The sequence below is a fragment of the Carya illinoinensis genome, chromosome 7 (genome assembly GCF_018687715.1).
Source record: "Carya illinoinensis cultivar Pawnee chromosome 7, C.illinoinensisPawnee_v1, whole genome shotgun sequence".
NCBI classification, from domain to species: Eukaryota; Viridiplantae; Streptophyta; class Magnoliopsida; order Fagales; family Juglandaceae; genus Carya; species Carya illinoinensis.
In genome coordinates this window covers 13,165,087-13,189,963 of record NC_056758.1, presented here as the reverse complement: position 1 = coordinate 13,189,963, position 24,877 = coordinate 13,165,087, and the positions used below count along the sequence as shown (strand labels likewise).

Here is a 24,877-nt window from a genome sequence, read left to right as displayed (position 1 = left end):
CAATCAATATTCCACGTGATAATTCAGAATCTAGTCGTGCAACTGAACTACAAGAAGTACCCCAAGAACCGGTGATACCCAGGATCCCAAACTTACCTTCTAACCATTATCGATTCCGAGAGGAAGGAATATCGGAAGATGAATACGAGATCATGCTAGAATTAAGGGATTCAGTAAAACATGTCAACGTTTATTATGAGTCGTACGAAGATGACCTCATATATCATACCCAAGATGAAGATAAAGTTTCTATGTGGATGAGGATTTTGACCCACAGAGGACTGTTTATCTAGCACTCGACCCTAACTTCTCTGGTGAGTTCTATATTTATATGTGTATATATATATATATATGCTGATTTATATTACATTCTCCAATTTTAAGGGGGAGATGATGTAACACCCTGCCAAGAGCCATGTAGCTCAGGATAACTATTGTCAAATATTGAGAATTTGACAACGATAACTCATGATCTTGGTCAAGGGAAAGTTATGATCCTTAGGAAAAGTGAACTTTTGGATCATAAATTTAACAAAATAACTTCCACAATTCCTTTAACTGGAATTTTAAGAGATTTTAAAGTAACGAAAATTTTGTAAAAATGAGTTGTCAAGAGGCCAATAGAAGAATGATTGACCTGGTTCTACACCAAAACAAAAATTTCCGATCATTCTAACCGAATCAGAACAGAAATCAAAACTATGATTTATATAACAATTTAAAACCAAACCTTATGACATCGCACATAAATAATGATATTCTTATGAAATTAAAAAAATTAGTTAAAAAAAGAAAATCCACAAATAGAGCAAAAAATACCCTTAAAAAACTATTTGCACAACGATACCCGAATTCAAAGAAACTTCTATTGTTCTCATCTTCCTTCACAAGGAATTCCAACAAAGCTATGCATCATTACTTTAGATCTCCAGCACCATTCTTTTTCTTTTTCTTTTTCCCCTCCCTGCCAAACTACTCCAAGCACCTTCGCCCTTCATTACCAAAGCTCCGAGAAACCTAGTAATAAAAGCACTAAAATGACGGAGACTTTATAACAACCAAGGCCTAGTAGAAGTTGGGCCAAGGTGTAAGGCGAAAACGAAATAGCTCATCGGATACAACTTCCTTCAAGTCTAAATAAAATCTGATAGAAGACTTCAAGTAGCTTAAAAGCAAAAGTGCAATTATTCATAACTGAAGCAGCAATATTGCCAGAACACAGTAATTCATTCCATCTGATATTATAATACAAGATAATTTAAATGAAAATACATATATTCTGTAAATGCCATTCCTCCAAAAAGGACTGTAATAACCTTTGAAAATAGGTACCAATACTTGGATTGTTTATATGAACAAATGTATGTAATGACCTTTGTCCTGAATCACTGCTTCCGGAAACCTCTGAATACCTGAAAGGGGACATTACTAAAAAATTAATTCAAGACCAATTATTGGATGAAAGGAAATAATGATAGGGAAGCAAATGTGAGCGAGCAAGGAAATTGCATATACCATGTTCACGCCATATGGAAACAAGAGACTGACATCAAGCCTTTGAACGAGTAGACCCTGTAGAAAAACGAAAAGGGAAGATAGCCAGCAAAGGGGTGGCCACTACTAAAATCAGCCAACTTGTGTTTTCTGTTGCACTATATATAAATGGGTCCAGCATTTTGTTGTGAAGATGAGTGAGTGAAAACTGCAATTCTAACACCCCAAAATGAAGGCATGTATTTCTGCCCAACTAGAGACTGTATAGAGAATGCCAGATAGCCCCTTCCAACTAGAACTTCCTTCGACATATTCCTTCTGTTTCTTGACTAAGCCGGGATATAGTGGGACAAAAGAAACACCATACTGAGTCCCCACTCTTCTAAGGCTTGCACTCGAACCAATCACGATTCCTATATCTGCCTCAAGCAGACAAAGTATGTCACCCACAGAGTCTCCAATGTAAACAGTCAAGTTCTTTCTGTCATTGCTGCAATTACTAAGTATATTCTTAAAAGCTTGAACTTTGTCAATTGGAGACTCCACTTTCTTAACAATCTCACCCGTGGAAATGGATTCTTTATAAGTGAACTCATTTGCATGTATATTCAACTCATGTAAATCCCCTGATCCATAAAAGAAGAAAATTATTAATAACTCGATAGAAAAATATAAAGAACTTCCATTGAGACAAAGCAAGAAAGAGAAAAAAATAAAAATGTTTAAATAAAAGGGCCACGCAGGGGTTGGGGTGGGTTGTTTGGGGGGGGGGGGGGGGGGGGGTGCGGGAAGGGTTTGATATGTGGTGTGAGGACAAGTTGAAACACAAAATTGGATTTAAAACTCCATAATGCTAATCTAGATGGTCCTACTTGCACTCAATGTCTCAACAGGATACCATGTGATCGATGGATTGCATTAACAATTGTAAATAGTAGCTGACATAACGGCTAATATTTGAAATAATCCAACAATTTTATGAGCATAACGGCGAATGGCATAACAGAAGAAACCCAATCTGACTTGGGGGGAAAAAACCGCAACTGCTACCACCACCACCATAACGAGAACAACAGCAGAAAATGAGAAGAACCACTGTATAACAACATGGCCCTTCTTCAGATGATCAAAAAAAAAACAGGTAGATGCTAATGACTAAACCTTATCCCATTCACCAACGTGGCACTCATCGCATCATGTCATGTCTTAAATGTAAACTATTGAACACTTAATAGTCAATGAAAAAGAGATCTTAGAATCATAAACTTAAGCTCAACACCATCAAAAGATCGAACATTCCTACCATATCAGCACATAAGGAAAAGCATCATGACATTCCAAGCCTTGAGTTTTACACTGTCAAAACCCCATCCAACATATGAGCATAACTATCATGGCATCAACTCTTCGACCCAAAATCGTGAATGCTATTGACAAACGTTCTTGTGCAACTTAGTAGACTGACGGTTAATACATAATGTACCTCATGAAGTGACTGAAAGGGTGGCTGTGTCGAAAGACTTGACTTCTTCATTTTAGAATAAATATAAACGAATCAATCTCTCATTATTTTTCAAGTAGATCATGTTTGAATTATGCAAAAAGCCCCAAAATATAATGCCGATTCCATTAAAACAAAGATGACAATCATTTATTGCAGTCAAAGTTAGAAATTTCCCTTAAACTGTAATATGAAAGGGCACCACAAAGCCACAAGACTACAGATCATTCCTTATGTAACAACCCACCTAAAGGTTTGTCAACTTGTAATGCCCCAAGGGAGGCCCTAGCCATATCAAGTTATACTCCAAAAGGACTAGTCATTAGTACAATTGGAGCCCAATTGGAATCATTATAAAGAGCAAGAACTTCACCCTCTCAAGCAATGTGAGATCCCATACACCACCTAGACTCATCACTCATTAAGGAGTATCACACAGCTCAACGCCTAAAAACTTTAAATGTGCATTACATAAATGGGTCATCATTTGCAGAGACCAATAGTAAAACATTATGTTGCAAAACAAAATTTAATATCAGATCAATGGCTGTAACCTTCAGTTAATTGCTATTATCATCACAATGCATCAACGGGTTTCCGGTCCTCACTTCCAAAGAAAAAGATAGTTTTACAGCTAGAGGAATATCATTATAGGGCAATATCAATGAATAATGATATTCATACAACTACTTTACAATCAACGAATGCGACAGTTCCACTTCATAAAAAATATTGAAGATTTTTTTATTTGAATTTCAAATTATACATAACCGCCCTCCATTCAATTCAAGGTTGTAAAAAGAGTAGAAAAAAAATTGTATGTATATCATTACCCCATATCTAATATTTATCAAAAAAGGATAAATGGGGATAGAACAACTTTTGTACCATAAGCAGCATTATTTTAACACTACGTGTTTGCAAACATACATGCATACATAAAATATGAGGTGTATCACAATCACACAAATATCATGGAATATGTGCATATAAGAGCCTCACTTTAGTTTTCAAAATTTGTAATAACACCCAAGTAGGTGTATTATTGGCTTCTTATATTTAACTTTTCCAGTTATTCTTTTCCATTTTTAGTTCTGATTTCATCTTTGTACTGAACAATTATTTACATGTCACTCAAAACTTATCCAATATGTTACCTCTTTCCAATTGTTTTCAGAACATTGACAAAACCATTGCAACTTCTCAATAATAACGACCCATTAAATTATGTTCTAAAACATGCACAATATCTTTGCGGATGCAAAACCATATAGGAGTCAAAAGAATGCTCTCAACACAAGAGGGATCAAGTAAGCCATTCAACCCCTCTTCAGATATTGCATATAAGCATCAGAGGAATAAAATCTTCAATAAACCTCGACAGAGATTTGCATTTCATCTAGTCTACATTGGAAATGGAAAATGGAAGTACACAAGAGATTTCAATTTGCATATCATAACATTCTAAGCATACGTAAGAGACATACCTGATGAAAAAGCTGATCTGATCAGATCACCACACCAACAGTATGAAAGGACATGGACATTTGCAGTCTTTACAATTTTCTGAAAGAAAGCAGTGCAACCATCTTGAAGAATAAGACGTTCACCAGCTCGTTTTATGTCTTCAAGATTTAGACCCTTAAGTACCCCAGATTCAACCACACTATTATTTGCACTTTTCTCAAAATCCGAAAGTTGCTCAAGTGCTTTATGTAGATGTCCATATTTGAACTCATCAACTGTAGAGCCACATAAATTGAAAATTAAATATGTACATGAGCAAGTAAATTTATGACGTCACAAAGAATTTTTCAAAATCTTATAATGCAGTGTTAATACTCTAGTTAGTCTGTCTTGTTAAAAATTGCAAAAAGAAGTCTTGGATTGGATCAGTGTTGGAAATTATGTCATGAATTTTATTATTAAGATTACCTTCATCTCTGCACAAAAGTAAGATTTGGTCCGTGCTGATCTATAGAATTCACAGTAAACCCACGATAAAAATATGCCAACAGTCAATCTCTCTCCTTTTTTTTTTTTAAGACTATGTGAACCCCAAAATCAAGATATTAGGAACAAGAAATATTTTACTGACATCTGATTTTAAGGGGAAATGTTTCTTCCATGAAATCGTTTGCTGCCAATGCAAAGACAGGTTAAATTTCAGACAATAAACAACATGATAATAAACCTTTCTTGGAAGGCATAATGCTTTCTATGCATTGCTCGTACTCTTCTGTGTACTGCTGAGAAAGAAGGTCCCATGTGTTTCTCAGATCAGTTGACGACATTCGAGCAAGTTCATTTTCAGATTGACTCTGATCAGATTTTTGAGCTGTTACTATTGCAATTTCTGCCAAAATGGCAGAAGAATCAACAACAGTGCACGTTAAATCAAAATCAGAAAATATAATAACACGATCCTCCGTAGGGTTGTGCTCTTTGATCAGAGGAACTACAGTTGGCTGAACAACTGGCTGAGCAGAGAAGAACTCTATTTCAAGTTTCATGGCTTGGTGATAAAGCTTTTCAATGATGTCAAGCTCTTCTCCTGTCAAAGAGACACTTAGTTTATCGAGCAAGTCTTCAGTTTGCACAGCAGATGCCTAAATTCAAAGATAACACTAGTTGAGCAGTTGTAGTAAAGGAGGCCATTTATGCAATGTATGTTCCTCCGAGACGATAATCAGTAGAGTATAATCAGATTGACATAAGAAATGAAGTGAAACAACTCACAGCTCGGGAGGATGACAAACCTGAAAACTTTCAGATGAATAACTTTCAATCCACTTCCTGTAAGGATGACTGCCTTCATGAAGATCTAAAAGTGCCTTGAATTCTATACCCAAAAAGGCATACAGCCTCATGCAAGGTGTCATGGCACCTAGAGTGTATGCAGCAACTTTTGTTCTTTCAAAAGGAGTAGCAAGTTTTCCAGGACCTTTTACTCCTCCAACTTTCCCAGAGGCTGTTGCCAACAAGAAATCTGTGTACTTCACTGTCGCAGAGTTGATACTGCCTTCATTTGCAAGGTCTGAACCCCATTCCTACAAAAGCCAAGCGATCAGATTTGTACCCCATCACGATTTCCATAATGGTTGATTGAACAAAATAAGATAGAATCATAAACACACCAATAAATGAGATATTTGAACTAGTGCAAAAGTACAGATCACAAGTGACATAAGAAGTCTCCGATGGGGCACAGTGCCATTTGAATCAGAACTCTCCAGTGTAGGCAGAACCATTCTGATTGGTAAAATATCCCAGTACTTCCGTCTTTATGCTTCTTTCAGAAGCATATTTTCATTAGAACAGCAGACAAATTGGTAAAACCCTAGTCCATGGAAAGTATGCAGGAGAAAAGAAAAGCTTATATCACATGTTCTGACCATTATAAATCCAAAAAGATTATATCATTCTTTAATATTTATTCCAAAAGTTCTCTTTTCCCCCCAAGGACTGCTATGCTTGACTTTTTAAGCGTATCTTAAGCTATTATTCCAGAACTCTCTTTCATTTTCTACATTCCTCTGCATGTACTAAATTCGCAGAGTATAAAATTTAAATATATATAGAAGAGATTATTTAGGCACCTTGCCCTCTTTATTTTGAACCCGTGAAAATTTCTGGGTTCAAATTGTTCGACGTAAAAATCAACTATTCAGCATCATCTGCCGCCTGTAAACTTAAAGAAAAATTATATTATAATGGCACATTTCTTCTAGTAAATAGCATATAAAAAGTCATCAAGCAGCATATGCCATGTTTTAGAGAAAGGAATCAAAATTTGAAATTCCATAAATATGTACTAGAGGAATGCATGCCAATATTTTGTCCTCTGACTCTCAGGAAACACTAAACTTACAGCAATAACGTTATGGGTTCCTGATCTAAAGGAAGAGAAGAGCATAAGGATACTACAACTAGAATTAATCTCAAGCACAAAGGTCAAGTTTTTGGAACTATATATCTCACATCTTGATGCAGAGTCTAGCTAAATCCCTAACTAGGGTTAGGGATAGGAATCTCATTTAGGCCCATGAGTTTAAAGTTTCTTAATATACTGGATTGATTTGATTATTTGGATGTTGGATTATTTTTAGTTATTGGACCACGGGCCTATGGTTTCTGCATGCTGGAGTTGTTGCCATTAGTTAGTGGGCACAGTTTTGGCCCAAATCTGGAAATAAGCTATCAGATAGGGTTTGTATTTTAAGCCCAGGAACCAAACGCTAGGCTCAACCCAAGAGTCAGTCTGCTGAAGCCCCAAACCCAGCCTAAGACATCTTTTAATACTCAAAACAAAACCCTATGAATATAGGGCAACAGTTTTGCCACCCCCTGCTTCACAGCCACTACAAGTGTCCCTTCACACTGAGAAAACCCTAGAAGAAACGCTGTTCAGTTCAGGACTCCAATAGTCCCATCCCCACTGTCATACACCAGGAAGCACGCCCACTGCTGCCTGTTCACCCCACCTTTTCTTGGAGTTTCTTGAAAAAATCTTGAAGGAAAGCCTTCCGATAAGCTGCCTGCCACCTTAAGAAGTCACGGCTTCAAGAACTTAGTTTTCCCTCACATTATGTTAAATGCACCATCAAGAAACTTGTAAAAGTTCCACACTTTATATCTGTGAAATCCAAAAACCCTAGTATAACCACCTGATTGCATGATATTTTTCAATGGACCGTGACTTCTATTCCCAAAACAAAAACACTGTATGTGTGAAGACCAAGATAGAAGCTCAAATATAACTCGATGGAATGATATGCTTGTATAGGTGCTTATCAACGTGACTAATTATTTGCATAAGGTTAGAAGTAACTGTGATCATACCCTTCTTATCATTTTGTTTAAAAAATGCTCGGTTCACAAAACTATATATGTACATGTTTCAAATGATATGCATGTATAGACTATTCTTTGGTAGCCCATGTAAAATCCTCTAATTAGAAAGAGTATGAATGCAACGGACTGAACTGTATGCTTCTGTTTGCGATATTATATATAGTATCCCTATATATGAAATTAACGAAAAATAAGAAAGTGAAGGCATTGTGTAGGAAAACTTCCGAGGGTGCGGTGCACAGGACCAAGGTTTACTCTGTAGGGGTGGGTCCGAAGAGCCCTGCCTTGGAGAGGTTCCCCCGACATAATAAAAATAAATAAATAAATAAAAGAAAAAAAGAAAAAAAAAGTATAGGCATAATGAAAATTAAAAGAAAAAGAAAAAGAAAGAAAAGGAAAAGATAAAATGAGGACCAGACAAAAAATATGAGGTATATGCTTTTTAACATGGATCATCGTTTAAGATTTACAGTACCAAAGGTGAGGCAGATTACAACAAGAAGGAATGGCTCACTGGCGATGAACCTAGTTATGACATCCTAGAGGAGGACTAGATTTTTGTTCATTAGTCTCGGAAAGAGCCGAGATCACAAAGATCATTAACCTTTAGACAAAGGGGTAACATTGTATGCTAGTCATCAACAAATTAAAGAAAAAGAATGTAAATGCATTAAATGTGACAAAAAGAAACTCTGAATGTTCTGTTATAATTGGAAATCTATCTTGTTATATTGTTAACTATATAAAATAGTTGCTTACTGAGTATTTGACTCATTTTTATTTCGCAATTAACCGTCCTAGATGATGATCAATGTGAGGATAAGGCTGCAGAACTGAACATGGCTCAGGAAGAATAGTTAAAGACCTTTTTTTTATATAAGTAAACAATTGTATACGAGAGGTAACACCTATCTAAGAGGAAGAAAAAAAAACAAGAAATTCATGAAAATCAAGGCCATTGAAATCAACAGCTTTGACCCAAAGAAACAAAGTTCTAACAAAAAATAATCTAATCTCCTCCAATGAGTGCTCCTTGTCCTCAAACATCCGGTCATTACGCTTTTGCCATATGCACCACCGAATACAAATAGGTATCATCTTCCACATAGCTGTAACTTGTGGAATACTGCCTAGATTTGTCCAACTGGCCAAAAGCTCGACTACTGTAGCAGGCATAACCCAGGCTAGCTCTAACCGTCTAAATACATCTCCCCATAATGCTCTAGCAACCTCACAATGAAGTAGAAGATGACCCATAGTGTCACTACTGTTTTTGCACATACAACACCAATCTACTATAATCACCTTGCGTTCTCGTAAGTTATCCATTGTCAAAATCTTACCCAAAGAAGCTGTCCAAGCAAAGAACGTCACTTTGGGATGCGCCTTATTTCTTCAAATCCTTCTCCATGGAAAGTGATTATTCAACAATTGTGTGAGACTTATAGAAGGAGTGAACCGAGAATCAACCTTTACCTGCAGGTATGCACAACAACATGTCAGATATTTGAGGGCTTGGTTTTATGGAATACAAGTCTAAAGAAATCCTCAAAAGATGTCAACTTCCCAATCTTGGGCTGCCCTAGTAAAGCTTACATTCCATTGGACTAGGTCACCAGATATCTCCATAAGTTCACCACTGAAGCTTCTCTCTCACTTGTAATCATGAAGACTTGAGGAAATGAGTCCTTGAGGGCACTATCTCCACACCATAAGTTGTACCAAAATTTTATTTTTAAGCCATCTCCCAACACAAGTCTAGTGTGACGAACAAAACTCCCACTCCATACGCCCCTTATAACTCCCTAGCACTCCACCTCCCCCACATACCTCCATACTTGCAGTCAATCACCAACTTTCATAAAGCTTCCAATTCCTTATTGTATCGCCACAACCACTTCCCAAGATGGGCCCAATTGAAAATCCTCAGGTTTCTAATACCCAACCACTAGAAGCGATTGGAGAGCATACCTTATCCCACTTAACCAGGTGGAATTTGAATTCATCCCCTAGGCAAGTCCAAAGGAAATCACGATGAAATTTATCAATATGGGTCACCACACTCGCTGGAATTGGGAATAAATATAAAAAGTAAGTTGGTAAATTAGACAAGGTGCTCTTGATTAAGGTGATCCTACCACCTTTCGACAAGTACAATCTCTTCCAACCTACCAATCTACGTTCAATCTTCTCAATTAATTAATGGATTAAACAAAAAGAATGTATACGTGTATATATGTGACTAAAAGTAACTATGAATGTTCTGTTACAACTGAAAATATATATCATTATATTATATACTATATGATATAGTTGCTTACTAAGTATTTGACTCACATTTGTATTTCGGAATTAACTGTCCCAAGTGATGATCAATGTGAGGATAAGGCTGCAAAACAGGATATAGCTTAGGGAAAAGGGTCAAGGACCTAAATCTTTTATGAAGAATCAAATATGTGTTTTACTCATTAATAGATTTTGTTAGTTAGCCCAAGACTTCAAATTTTTTTTAACAAATGCTAACTATAACTCTCTTTTTTTTTGTTTCAAATAACTATAACTGTCTTTTACTTGGTAAAGTTTGATTTGTTTTTGTTTTATGGGATCTTTCATACCTAACTCATAAAATTTTTTTGTTCATAGCATTCCTAATCCTAGAGGAAGGGGTGTTAAAGGTTTAAATGCAAAGTTCAGGATTAATTACACTTTACCATCGAAACTATCGCTCATTCTTACATACAACATCATACTTTAATTCAATGCAACACATTCCCCAAATCAAAGTTCAATTATGAGTTACTTCCCTTCAATAAAAAATCTGAGTTACTTCCTCCATAAACAACAGCTGTAAAGAAAAAAAATATGTGAAAAGACAAAAGTGCACCTAATTATGAATTTGTTCCCAATGGAATACTTTCCCAGCATATCAATGTGCAAAACCTTTAATTATCACTTTCATGGGTGAATCTAATCTTTTTAGAATCACATCAGAAGTTATTGGAGCAATAGCTTATATGCATTCTGTAAAACTTCCAATCATGTACCTTCATAGAGAAGATAAAAGGGTATTGAAAAAAGCTTTGAGTTCCTCCAATATCCATTCATCATTTCATGATCCTCAGATTCTCTCATTCCTTTCCTCCCAAATGCACCAAATGAGTCAAATAGGAACCATCTTCCACACAAATACAACTTGCAGACTGCCACCTATCCCTCTCCAGAAACAAAATACATCTGAAAGTGTCTTTCAGGTATGACCCAAGCTAATCCAATCCAAGTGAAAGCCACTCAAACAATCAAAATGGAAGACAAAAGGAAGTCGGATTAATAGCCGCCACAAAGGAGGTCACTCAAAATCATTTAGGTTTAAAATCAAGTAAATGATGCCATAAGTCATATGGGCGGTTGAGGCGAGAGTCCTTCACTGCATTCACTGGAGAGAAGGGATCATCTCCAATGTAGTTGTAAGGTCTTGTCCCCTTATCAGTAGCCGAAGTGTAGGCCCCATAATTTAAGATAAAACTTTTCACGTGTGCATTGGAACACTTTACTTTAGTCCACTAGGCATAACCGCATTTCAACCAACCGACTAACTTGCCTTTGCAGTTCCAATCTCACAATGACGTAAAAGATGATCAACTAACTCCCCATTTCTCTTACACACACAGCAACAATCAATCAGTCTCTTAAATTTTCCATTGTAACAATATTTCCTAACAAGGCTGTCCAAGCAAAGAATGCAGCTCTCAGGAAAAGGGTTATTATTATGACGAATACGGGTACTATAGCTTTAGACTTCCACTTGTGCAGTTCCTAACTCGAGGAAAAAAGAATTTCTTTTGCTAGAAATGATGAAGAGAAAAGACTTCAAAGCAAAAACGGATACATGGCATCAGATTTTAGATCCTTAAGTTCCAAAAAAGACAGGGACAGATGAATTTGATGTCATTGCAAGATTGTTTATGAGATGGCTGAGATTGAATGTGACAAGGTGACCCATGATGGAGGAGGATTCAATGTGGCTGGATGCTTTGAAAAAATCACAAAAATGCTTAGAGATTTGTCAATAGCCACATCTATTGACAGACAGAAGTAGCAATAATGTAAAAGGCCAATGAGAGACTGAATTGCATGAAGGGAAGGATCATGTTTTGTTGGGAAATGGAATCTATATCAATCTAAATGCATTTAGGGGATTTATTTCTTGATTGGGTACAACAAAGTTCTCTTCTTTGTGTAAATAGCAATGGTGTAAACAGTAAATTCACAGACACGGACTGTTTAGTGTAGTGAGCCTTTCTGTCTTTTCCCACAGGTATACCCATAATAATCATTGGTCATGCGGCCTCGTTTGTTTTCAGAGTTGAGATGAGATGAGTTGAGATTAAAGTTGAAAATTGAATAATATATTGTCAGAATATTATTTTTTTAATATGATTTTTGTATTGGGATTTGAAAAAGTTGAATTGTTTATTATATTTTATATGGGAATTGGAAAAGTTGCACTGATTAGATGAGATGAGATGAATTTAGTTGAGATCAACTCTAAATCCAAACATAGTGTCAAGTATAACGCAGGTTACAACAGACCCATTCTTATCAAACCAGGATGATTAATTTGCCAAATTAAATTGGAAATATTAATTAACACTACCAAAAGTGCCAACCTTTGGGGCCCCAGTATGTTAAATTAGCCACCAATTAATTACCATGAGCACTAGAAGTAACACATATTGTTTCCTTATCATGATTGTTTTGTTTTTCCTTAACGTTCATTTCAGGGGTTTTGGGGGAAAGAGGAGGCAGTTTTGTATCCAAAGTGAAACACCGTCTTAACCTCCCTTTGAAATTCCATGATATTAGACGAAAATTTTGTCCATGCTATCCGGACAAGACGACACTCCATAAGCTCTGTAACTGTAACAAAAGCTCTCCAACCACTATTTATGTCTCCCCTATATTTCTTAAACTCATGAGTATGACCTAATATAATTATCAGGCCAGTTGAGTTTGGCATATTTAATAAACAAAACAAATAAAAAGATAAGAAGCAGGTTTTTTAGACCACTCTATGTTTCTTTCCCATTTGCTTCCAAAAGGTCAACCTATCCAATAAAGTAGTTGGTCTACATATATGGTTTTGATCCTTTCGGCAACACTAAGCTGATTTATCTTGTTTCAATTCCCTTCTTAACATACATTTTCTTGGAAATGGAGCAAATACCAGACAGCATAGAGACTCATACCTGTACAAATGAACCATGCATTTTTAGCTCATCCAGAACTGCCTTCCTCAATTCAGAGATTGAAAGCTTTGCATCATCATCATCCGCACACTCTTCCGCCAATCCATATCTATAATCCAACAAAAAAAATAAATGAAAAATATATATATTTTCCAAAATAGATAGCCCAGCCCTCTAGTTCTCTATAAAACTGAGGCAATAAAAGAAAATACAGCATGCTATTTTGAATTTCAACATCTAGAACTCACCTCAGTTAGAGTAGGTACATATTTCACCTCAATGGATGAAATTGATTTTTCTTTTCATCTTTAATTGTGTGCCTTATTTTACTATTCTTTTCCTAATTTTGGATTTTAGGATTTATTCTTTTAGTTTATACTTGGATTTACTTGCAAATTCCTAAGCTGTAAATCTTTTAATGGCATAGTTTGTGAAAGAAGAGGCTATGGAAACTCAAGATGTAACCTAATAAAACCGAAAATGGAAATTCAAATCTTCAGGCACGGGCACAGGTGACTACAATTTCGAAACCACAATTCATTTTTTTCTAACACAAGCACTAAGTTTCTCTTAACAATAAAAGATATCCAAGATTGATAGCATGATAACTTTGTGTTCTCTTACATTTCATACTATAGATATCCACAGTCTGAACTTCTTTGTCTACCTATACCCACTAGGAAAAGTTGATTTCCTGTTCCTGAAATTTCCACTATCATTATAACTCTTAGCATTTTCTCTCCGTACAGTTCTACCATAAGATATCCCTTCTGGTGGTCTACACTGGAATCATCATCCCATTAGCTTGAGTTTGTTACAGTTTCTAGTTTAAGATGGGTTATTAAAACACTTACTAATAAAAACTAAGGTTTTTATATTATCATTAGAGGGGGGAAATTTTTTTCAAATTACTGAAAGAGGCAGGAAGGTGACAAAGGAGTTGGGTTTCAGCCTTTATAGCGCTCGTTGGTGGCAAACACGGTGGAAGAATGCTACCATTCGGAGGGAAGAAAGGATTTCTTTTCAAGACTTTTCGGGTTGGGTCTTTGGCTATACTTGCTCACCGGCATTCTAATGCCTTTGGACACTACTTGGAAGTTACTAAATTTCGTGGTAATGGGCATCAAGGCATGGTTATGTTCCCAGCAGGGATGGAAGGACAAGGGTGGAAATTTTTGTCCATGGAGATGAAGCATGCTCTATCTTGCCTCTCCAAGGCTCCAGTGGTGGTTCAAGGTGGAGGGAAGGGAAAAGAGGTGGGTGGGCAAGCAAGGACATATGTTGAGGCTGCTGGTGGTTGTAGAGTAGGAAGTAGGGTGGTGGTGCATGGTGGTAAGGGCAGGTGTTGGCCTCACAAAATGGAGAAAAGGACAAAAAGAAATGGGTAGCAGAAGACGGTCCTTTGGCAGGGAGGGTTGGTCAAGACTTTGCACCTGATTTAGTTGGAGGTGGTCTGTCCGATGCCTGTGCAGAAGAAAGGGAGGGGCAGAAGGTACTCTTTGGAATGAAGGAGGAGCTGGCTGGTGTGAAGGAGAGGAACTATGCTGTTTGAAGAAGGCTGTCGAAGCACTTATAGGTAATGTGGACTGGGATTTAATTCCTAGGCTGTGCTTGGGTGTGGGCATGGGCCATCCTGGATCTGGGGCAAGGCTAAAACCTAGGCTGGATAAGGGTAAGGCCAAGATGGGTGTAGGATTGGGCCAGTCACGCCAAGCCCAACCCAAGATGAGCTGGCGTCTCAAAATGAGTGGGCCTTCCTTTGCAAAGGGCTCCACTTCCTCAGCTGAACCCAATGGGCTGTCAGCCCAACAATAGCCCAACGACAGCATGCAAGGGTCTCTCCCGTTGCCTGCGATGGCTAATCAAGAGCAGCAATAGCTCAACACCAATGGTTCGTCGTCGACAACCTCAAGGGCTATCTCCAGTAACCTCTGCACCAAAAACCCTGCGCCCAGAGTTTACTCAGCAAGGGTGGGTCTGAAGGGCCCTACCTTGGAGAGGTTCCCTGACATCAAAATAAAATAAAAAATAAAAAAATCCCTATCTGTTGTCCCAGGAACTCCCGAAGCTTCTGGTGGGGTTGAGGTGATGTCTCAGGCACCGAAAAATAGGAGGGTAAAATCATCAAGAATCCCTCACGTTGTGTAGTGGATTTGGTTCATGTTGGCAACAAGATTAATCTGGTGGATGATGGTACTAGTTTGTTGAAGGATTTTCTGACTGACAAGGGGAGTCAAGAGTGGGAGCTGGAGGTTTGATTCTAAGAATGATTTTGAGATTGGTGTGTCTGTATTCGATGAAACTTTTCGGGGGGAAAGTTCTTCTAAGAATCAGAGTTTGTTTTCTCCTACTCAGTTGGTTGAAGTTGATGAAACCTGTGTTGAGGGGGAGGTGGGTAGTCCAATGCCTTTGCAGATGCTTCCAAGGAAAACTAAGATTGGGTGTTAAAAAAAGTGGAGTTACAAGGTTGTGTGGGAATTTCATGTGAGGGATTTGAAGAACAATTTAAGGCTCTCCTATTAGCTATAGAAGCTACTAGTTCCACGGTCGTGAAATCAACTGTGAGGAAGGAAAGAAAGTTGAAGCGCTTGCAATGTTCTATTAATTATGACAATAAGGAGGGAACTATTGGGAGAGACAGAGTAAAAGGGAGGGATTCTCCTGGTGTAAATGAAGCCTAAAATTTTGTCTTGGAATGTCAAGGGGATCAATGACGTTTATAAACGCCTCCACATTAGAGCTCTTATCTGTAGTTGCAAGGTTTACGTTGTTTGTCTCCAAGAAACCAAATTAAAGTCTGTTGATTGTAATATCATTCGAAGTTTGTGGAGATGTCCTTTTGTTGGTTGGATCTATTTACTTCTTCGGGGGCTTTAGGTGGTGTTTTGGTGATGTGGGATAAGAGAGTCGTTGAGTTGGTGGAGGATTGTGTTGGAGTTTTCTCGGTGGCTTGTGTTTTAAAAAATATTGAAGATGGTTGGATTTGGGCATTGGCTAATGTTTATGGGCCAAATAGAGATCAGGATAGATTTACGTTGTAGGATGAATTGTCGGGTTTACACTACTTGTGGGATATGCCTTGGTGTATTGGTGGGGATTTTAATACTATTCGTTTCCCTAGTGAGGAGAGTAATTCTTTTTTGTCTTCAGCCATGGAGGATTTTTCCCAGCTGATTTGTGGTTTGGAATTGCTGGATCTGCCTTCGGTTGTTGTTTTTGTTGGTGGTGATGGTGGTGGTGGGGGGCTTGATAATAGTAGAGGTGGTTTAAGGCTGGACAGATTCCTTTTTTCTTCCTCTCAAAAGTCTCATTATCCAGAGATAAGTCAAAAAAGAATGCCTAGGGTATGCTATGATCATTTTCCCATTTTACTTGATTGCGGGGGTATTATTGACGGTAGACATTACTTTAAATTTGAGAATATGAGGCTTCAAGTTGAGGGTTTTGTAGACAAGGTGAGAAGCTGGTGGCACTCTTATCATTTTGAGGGGACTCCTAGTTTTGTGTTGGCACGTAAACTTAGAGCTTTGAAGGCTGATTTGAAGATGTGGAATAAGGAAGTTTTTGGGAATGTTGAGCAGCAGAAAAAATCTCTTTGGGAAGAGCTTCAAGCCTTGGAGTTAGAGAGAGATTGTGAGGAATCGTTGTCAAGAAAAAATGAAGTGGTGTTAGAACTTGAGATTGTTGGGAAGAAATTTCATGAAGGCAGAAATCAAGAGTCTTATGGCTTAAAGAGGGGAATAAGTCCACTAGTTTCTTCCATAAAATGGCTAATTCTCATAGAAGCAACAATGACATTGAGATGCTTAAAGCTGATAATAATTTTATGTTTTCTCCTAATGAGATTCATGAGCATGTTGTACAGTTTTATCGCACGCTTCTATCTAAGATGGAGGATTGGAGAGTAAAATCGATGGTCTAAATTTTGAGGCTTTGGATTCCTTTACAGCAACCTGGATTGAGAGGCCGTTTGAAGAGGTTGAGGTGTATCAGGTGGTTTGTGGGATGAGAAGAGACAAAACTCCTAGCCCAGATGTTTCTATGGCTTTCTTTCAAGATTGTTGGGAGATACTGAGGGAGGAGGTGATGCAGGTTCTTCATGAATTTTATGATTATCAAAAGTTTAAGAAGTCATTGAATGCAACTTTTATTGCTCTTATCCCAAAGAGAGTGGATGCTTCGGAGTTAAAAGGATTTTTGACCTATTAGTTTGGTGAGTGAAATTTATAAGATAATTTCAAAGATTTTGGCTAGTCGTATGAGCACGGTGATGAAGAAGATTATTTTTAAACCTCAAAATGCTTTTGTTAGAGGTCGTCAAATTATTGATTCTGTGCTAATTTCAAATGAGTGTTTAGATAGTCAGATGCGGGAAGGTGTTCCGGGGGTTCTTTGTAAGCTGGACATGGAGAAGGCTTTCGATCACGTAAATTGGGAATTTCTGCTCTACATGTTTAGAAGATGTGACTTCGGTGACAAATGCTGTGGTTGGGTTAGATGCTGTATTTTGACTACTTGAGACAAGGGGATCCATTATCTCCATTCTTATTTATTCTATTTATAGAGGCTTTAAGTCATATGGTGGAGACTGCTGTAGGGGCAGGATTTATTTCAGGTTTTTTGGTGGGTACTTCTATTAATGGCTTTACTTCCGTATCACACTTACATTTTGCCGATGATACTTTAATTTTTTTTGTGTTGCTGTTGAGAATCAGATTAAAGCATTGAAGGCTGTCTTGCTGTGTTTCAAGCCATCTTTGGGTTAAAAGTGAACTTGGGTAAATCGGAGTTGTTCCCGGTGGGAGATGTTCATAATATTATTGATTTAGCAGCTTTTTTGGGATGTAGAGTTTCTTCTCTGCCCATGAAATATCTTGGCCTCCCTTTGGGGGTAGGACTGTTCATTTTATCCGGCCCGGTCCGGAATCCGGTCGGCCCGGATTGAATCCAGGCCGAAATCCGGATTGCAAAACCCGGACCTATGCGGTCCGGGTACGGATTTAAAACCCGAGTACCGGATTAAAAACCCGGTACCCGGTTTCATTTATTTTTCCTTTCTCACCCGGCTAAATATCCCCCCCGTCTCTCTCTCTCTCTCTCGTTCATATAAGGTTCTGAAACAAACCCTAGCCGCCGGTTAACTTTGCCTCATTCTCTCTCGCCTTCATCAGCCGCTTATCTTTGCCAATGACACGGCTGGGCAGCTCGAGCAGCAGGGGGCCAATTTCCCCAGAACAGTCGATGGAAGGTTACCCACAGGTAGATACCAAGTTTTGTAAGTGTAAGAATTTGATTTGATTTCATATAGCCATCGTAGGCATACCTCCTTTTTTTTGTTTCTAGAAAAATCTCTTTCCATCTTCTTCTAGTACTCTTGCTTCCTCTTGACCAGTGAAAGATCTCCGAAGGTAGTGATATTTTGGGGGTGTTCGGAGATTTTGGTGCCATATTTTGAGTTTTTTTTAAAGAGGATGTTTGAATGTTTGAGAAGTATTCGGTTGTGATGGGTTTTAGAGCTTGAGCTTATACCAAAAACTTGTAGTTGTTACATGAATCCTTTGTTTCAATTTTATATTGCCCCCATCCTCTGTTATATTATGATTCCTTTAGTGTCTTTTCTTGCACGACTCTGGCTAATGATTCGGCATGGTGTCCTTGGCCTCGGATCCAGTGGTACAGAGATTAGTTGATAGATTTTGTTTTGTCCTTGAAAGTCGTTCTTCCTCGTACAGCTACGGTCTCTCTTCACTTCATGCAATCAACCATACTTTCATCCATATTTTCCCAGTTTTTGCATATGATGGTAATCGAACAATCCTGATTCTTCTCAGGTGGATGGCTATGTTAAGATATTCCCGAAAGTTGCTCATGGTTGGACAGTTAGGTACGATGTTGAAGATGAGGCAGCTGTGAAGTCAAAAAACCGGGTTTGATCCGGAACCCGAATTTCCAGGTTGTAAAAATCCGGATTAATCCGGGTTTCGGACAGGGTCATAACCCGGGTGTAACTAGGCCAGAAGCCGGTCCGGATTTTGAACCCGGGTTCCGGCCCGGGTATACCCGAATACCCGGTCCGAAACCCGGTTGAACACACCTATTTGGGGGCATCATTCAAGGCAAAGTATATTTGGGACAGGGTGGTTGAGAAGATTGAGAAAAGGTTGGCGGCATGGAAAAGGATGTATTTATCAAAAGGGAGTAGAATCACCCTAATTAAGAGTACTCTTTCTAATATCCCAATGTAATTTCTTTCTTTATTCCTTTTAGCAGTTGGTGTGGCTAATCATATCAAAAAATTGTATAGAGCTTTTTTGTGGGGAGGTTTGGGTGAGGAGAACAAAGTGCCTTTAGTTAATTGGAAAAATATATGCTATCCAATTTTGATGTTGGTGGATTGAGAGTTCGTAATTTGTGTAGTTTCAATAATATTGGGGAAGTGGTTGTGGAGATTTAATAAGGAAGAGGATGCGATGTGGAGGAGGGTGATTGCCTGGAAGTATGGAAGTGATTGGGGGGGTTGGTGCACTAAGGAGAGCAAGGGGACTTATGGAGTAGGTGATGGCTCAAGAATTCGTTTCTAGTTTGATAGGAATCTTATGGTCACGTTGACAATCAGAAGAATAACCTTTTGGAGGAATTGCAAGAATTAGAGGGAAGGGAATTATTGGGAGATACCTCGGAGGAGGTGCGTGTGAGGAAGGGCACGGTTATGGCAAATTTGGGGAGAGTCTTATTGTCGGAGGAGATTTCTTGGCGCCAAAAATCTAGGACCCTTTGGTTGAAAGAATGAGATAAGTGTACGAAGTTCTTTCATAAAAGGGCCAATTCATATTGGAGCAATAACACTATTGAGGTTCTACATTCAGGTTCTCAGGTGCTATTCTCTCCTCCTGATTTAGAAAATCACATTGTGGATTATTATGAGACTCTTCTCATGGAACCGGCTAGTTGGAGGTGGCTTATCCTTTGAGGCAATTGATTCTCAGAGTGCGTGTGTTTTGGAGAGACCTTTTGAGGAAGATGAGATCTACAAGGTCATCTCTGGTATGGCTAAGAATAAAGCGCCGGGGCCGGACTGGTTTTCAATGGGTTTCTTTCAATCTTGTTGGGGCATTGTAAAAGATGATGTTATGCAGGTCTTTAAGGAATTTCACACCTTTCAAAAGTTTGAGAAATCCCTTTATGCGACGTTTATTGCTCTCATTCCCAAGAAACACAAGGCTTCGATCATAGAGGATTTTCGCCCTATAAGCTTGGTTAGTGGCGTTTACAAAATTATTTTGAAGGTGCTATCCAACCGTTTAAGTCTTGTGTTGGAACATATTATTTCCAAGCCTCAGAATGCATTCATTCGTGGGAGACAAATCCTTGACTCAGTACTCATTGCAAATGAATGTTTGGACCATAGATTGTGGGAGGGAAGATCAGGTATTCTTTGCAAGCTTGACATGGAGAAGGCATGTGATCATGTGAACTAGGAATTCCTCCTATATCTGCTTAGGAGGTGCGGTTTTGGTGATAGATAGATTGCTTGGATGCATCATTGTATTTCTATTGCCCGGTTTTCAGTTCTAGTTAATGGTACACCTGCTGGTTTTTTTATAGTTCTCGGGATTTGCAGCAAGGAGATCCTCTATCTCCTCTTCTATTTGTTATAATTATGGAGGCTCTTAGCCGGATGGTGCAGGCTACGGTGAGTGGAGGACTCATATCTAGTTTTCAAGTGGGTAATGGTTTTGGGAACTCAATTATCCTCTCACACCTTTTATTTACAAATGATACTTTATTGTTTTGTGAAGTAGATATTAGCCAAATTCAAACTCTACGAGCATTGTTACTTTGCTTTAAAGCAGTGTCGGGGCTCAAGGTGAATCTTGGTAAGTCCGAGATAGTTCTGGTGGGTGAGGTTTCAAACATACTCAGCTTAGCAAGCCTATTGGATTGTAAGGTGTCCTCTTTGCCTTTGAAGTATCTGGGTCTCCCATTGGGAGAAACTTTTAAGGCTAGAGCTATTTGGGACGGGGTGGTGGAGAAGATAGAAAAAAGAATGGCTCGTTGGAAACGAGTATATTTATTCGAAAGGGGGCTGTCTCACCCTTATTAAGAGCACTCTTACTGATCTTCCCACGTATTTTTTACTTTTGTTTCCCTTGCCGATAGGGGTGGGGAACAGGATTGAGAAACTCTTCAGGTCGTTTTTATGGGGGGGCTTGGGGGAGAAGAAGAAATTCCACCTGGTTAGATGGAAGACAGTTTGTGATCCAGTGGCACATGGGTGGTTGGGAGTGTGTGACTTGAGAACTTTTAATAAAACTTTACTGGGCAAATGGCTATGGAGATATCATTTGGAGGAGGGATCATTGTGGAAGGAAGTTATCGATGCTAGATATGGAGCTGCTTGGGGTGGTTGGTGCTCCAACGAAATGAGAGGGGGGCATGGAGTGTGATTATGAAAGTTTATAAGGAGGGGTGGTCATGCTTTGAAAAACATATTCGTTTTGTAGCAAGATAGGGCAATCGAATCAGTTTTTGGCAGGATGTGTGGTGTGGAGAGCATGCCTTGGAAAGAGCCTTTCCAGTTCTCTATCATATTGCTACTAATAGGGAGGCTTCAATAGCAGATATGCAACTACTCTCATGGTTCTCATCAGTGGAATATTCTTTTTAATAGGAATTTCCACGTTTGGGAAGTATCTATTGTTGAAGATTTTTTCAGCCTCTTATACTCCATGGGGTCTCTTTTGACAAAGCGTAATCGATTGAAGTGGAGGTCTAATAACCACAAGAAATGTACTGTTAGGGGGTACTATCAAATTTTGACAACACAAGATCATCCTCAATTCCCTTGGAAGAACATTTGGAGGACCTATGTGCCTTCCAAAGTTGCCTTCTATGTATGGAACGCCAGTCTAGGGAAGATCTTGACCACGAACAATCTGAGGAAGAGGGGTTGTGTAGTTATGGATTGGTGTGATTTATGTAAAAAAAAATGGAGAATCTGTGGATCACCTTTTATTGCATTGTGAGGTAACAAGGGAGTTGTTGGATGAGATCTTTCACAAGGTTGAAGTTGCTTGGGTTATGCTTGCGAGGGTGGTGGATTTGTTAGGTTGTTGGAGGAAGATGCAAGGTTGTCATCAAGTGACAATTGTGTGGAAGATGATCCCGTTGTGTATCATGTGGTGTATTTGGGCAAAAATGAATGCACACTGCTTTGAAGACAAGGAACGCACTAGGGTGGAGCTAAAGAACTTTTTTCTACACACTTTAATGCTTTGGTTTTCTGCTATTCTACTAAATGGGGACAACATTCATGATTCCCTGTCTTTAATTTATCGCTCTTAGAATGTATTTAGGTGTTCTATGTATACTTCCTGTGTAAGCGAGCTATGCCTATTTCATTCAGATCAATAATATTTATCTCTTACTTATAAAAAAAAAGTTTATGGAAATTCATTAGAAAAGGATGGGATAATTTGTGAAACAAATTTATTTTGGGGTCGGTGATGGCTCAAGAATTCGTTTCTGGTTGTGGTGAGACTGCTCTGTTTAGAGCTTTTCCCTTTGTCTTCAAATTGGCTGTTAATCAGCAGGCTTCTATTTCAGAGTTGATGAGTTATTCTAATGAAGAGGGTCATTGCAATGTCAGCTTTTTCAGTTCAGTTCAGAATTGGGAAATTGAGGAGGTTACAGATTTTTTCAAGTTGCTGTATTCAGTGGTTATTAGAAGACATGAAAGGGTTCAAATTTACTGGAAAGCATAGCGTCTAAAAAGATTTCTGTTCGATCTTTTTATAAGATGATGTATGATCAGCATAATATTTCTTTTCCTTGGAAGAACATATGGAAGGCTTGTGTTCCGTCAAAGGTTGCTTTTTTTGTTTGGACAGCGGCAATTGGAAGCATGGGATGGGGTGTTTAGAAGATCTGGACTGTCCTGGGTTATGCCAAAATCAGTGACAGAAATACTTGCATGCTGGCCGAGAATTCATTCTTGCTCTCAAGTGGCAGCGGCGTGGAAGATGTTTCCTTTGTGTATTATGTGGTGCATTTGGTTGGAAAGGAATGAGAGGTGTTTTAATAATAGGGAATGTATTGTAGATGAACTCTGGAAATTTTTTATGTTTTCCATGTTTTCTTGGTTTTCAGCCATTGTTCTTAATGGTGGAGCAGTCCATGAGTCTCTGTCTTCGTTACTTTAGTAGTTGAATGTTCTTAGGTGTTTCTTTTGTATACTTCCTGTGTACATGGGCTTCGCCTATTATATTCATTGAATAAAATTTTTACTCAAAAAAATAAAATAAAAAATAAAATAAATTCCACTATAGCCAATAGAACATAGGCATCAAACAAGGCAAGCAGTTAATGGCTTATGAAAATGTCAAAAAAATAGTGAAATCGGACCTTTTAACTCAGTGATAGAGTTATGCCACTGATTTTACTTCCCTGCATTTTCCCAGCAACCAAGCTTGGCAAACAAATAGAGAAATTGGCCAAAAAAAAAAAGTGACTCCAACACATCAAGAAGGTCATCCATCAACTATATCACAATCTTCTCTCGCTTTCCTTTTTTATTATTACTTTCTGTTTGGTGGGGGTGGTGCTGAAACTACTATTTTATTGACCAGCCCGTTATGTCAAATAGGCAACTCTAGCCAACAGATTGACGAATATAAAACTTAGTTAGCCAATACCTATCAACTATACATAAAGCAAACATTTCAGCATTTCAAAAGTTTAAAAAAAAAAAACTATTGGTTCAATTCCATCTTTATCACGCTATCTTAGCAGCCAGACACACATATTCAGAACCCAACAATCCAAGTATAAAATTACATTTCCCTATACCAAACAGATTCATATTAAGCATTAAAAAAAATACAAAAATCAGATTAAAAGGGGGAGGAAAAAAGGAATAAAAGATAACTGACGCTTGAGCGAAGGCGCGGAGAAAGTGGACATCTTGAGCGATGTAATGCCGGAAAGTTTCGATCCTGAGATTCCCAGCAGCCAAAGAGAGGACGAAGGGACTGTAGAGCGCGATGACCGATTCGGTGCGAAACTTGATCCAAAACCGTTTGGCGAGGCCCACTTCGGAGTCCAGGGCGGCCACTGACTTTATAGGAGGGGGAATTGCCATTGAGGCTGGATATCTCAGGGCTGAATCGAACGACTCGGAATAGGATCGGAGAGAGTTGAACCGAACGATTCGTGGATGGGAGGTGGTGGAGGAGCGGACAGCGGAGAGGAAGAAAGTGGGTTGGAGTGTGGTTTTCAAGGAGGAGAGGAAGCGCATCACAGGGACAAAGGGGGAGGGAGGGAGGCAGACCGTGGGTAAAGAGAGTGAATAAAAGAAATAGATAATTAAAAAGTCTTAAAAATTATGATGTGATTCGGGGTTTTTTCAAGCGGAAGAGCCGAGAGGAAGCGCATCACAGGAGGGACAAACAGAGAGAAAGAGACAGGTAGCCGAGAGACAGAGAGAGAGACAGACAGACAGAGAGCTAGTAAAATAATTATATAACTGCAAATGAAATATCATATGAATATATAGATAAAATACAAAAATGTTTCTCATGCTTGTCTTAAATTCAAATCTCTTTATGTATTTTTTATTGAATTTTTTATTTTTTATCTTTAAAAAATCAATTTTCTTTATCAAAATTCTGTTAGTAAACCAATGATAATACTATATATTAAGAATGTATTTTATACCACCAAAAACATGGATAACCTATAATGAAATGAGACGGTGGCATGAGGTGCCCAGTAGAGGTCTAAA

The 24,877-nt window shown here is 38.4% G+C and overlaps 1 protein-coding gene across 1 annotated transcript; it reads right to left on the bottom strand.

Annotated features, from left to right (window-relative positions):
* Positions 1–1,162: 1,162 nt before the first annotated feature.
* LOC122315906 (bifunctional TH2 protein, mitochondrial-like) lies at positions 1,163–24,597 on the bottom strand. The gene is made up of 7 exons (XM_043132224.1): positions 24,027–24,597; positions 13,096–13,204; positions 5,755–6,045; positions 5,190–5,604; positions 4,483–4,737; positions 1,516–2,120; positions 1,163–1,412 (listed from the first exon to the last, which is right to left on the bottom strand). Exons 1-6 carry the CDS (start codon positions 24,389–24,391, stop codon positions 1,711–1,713), a joined length of 1,845 nt encoding a protein of 614 aa, XP_042988158.1. The 5' UTR covers positions 24,392–24,597; the 3' UTR covers positions 1,163–1,412; positions 1,516–1,710.
* Between the last annotated feature and the right edge of the window lie 280 nt (positions 24,598–24,877).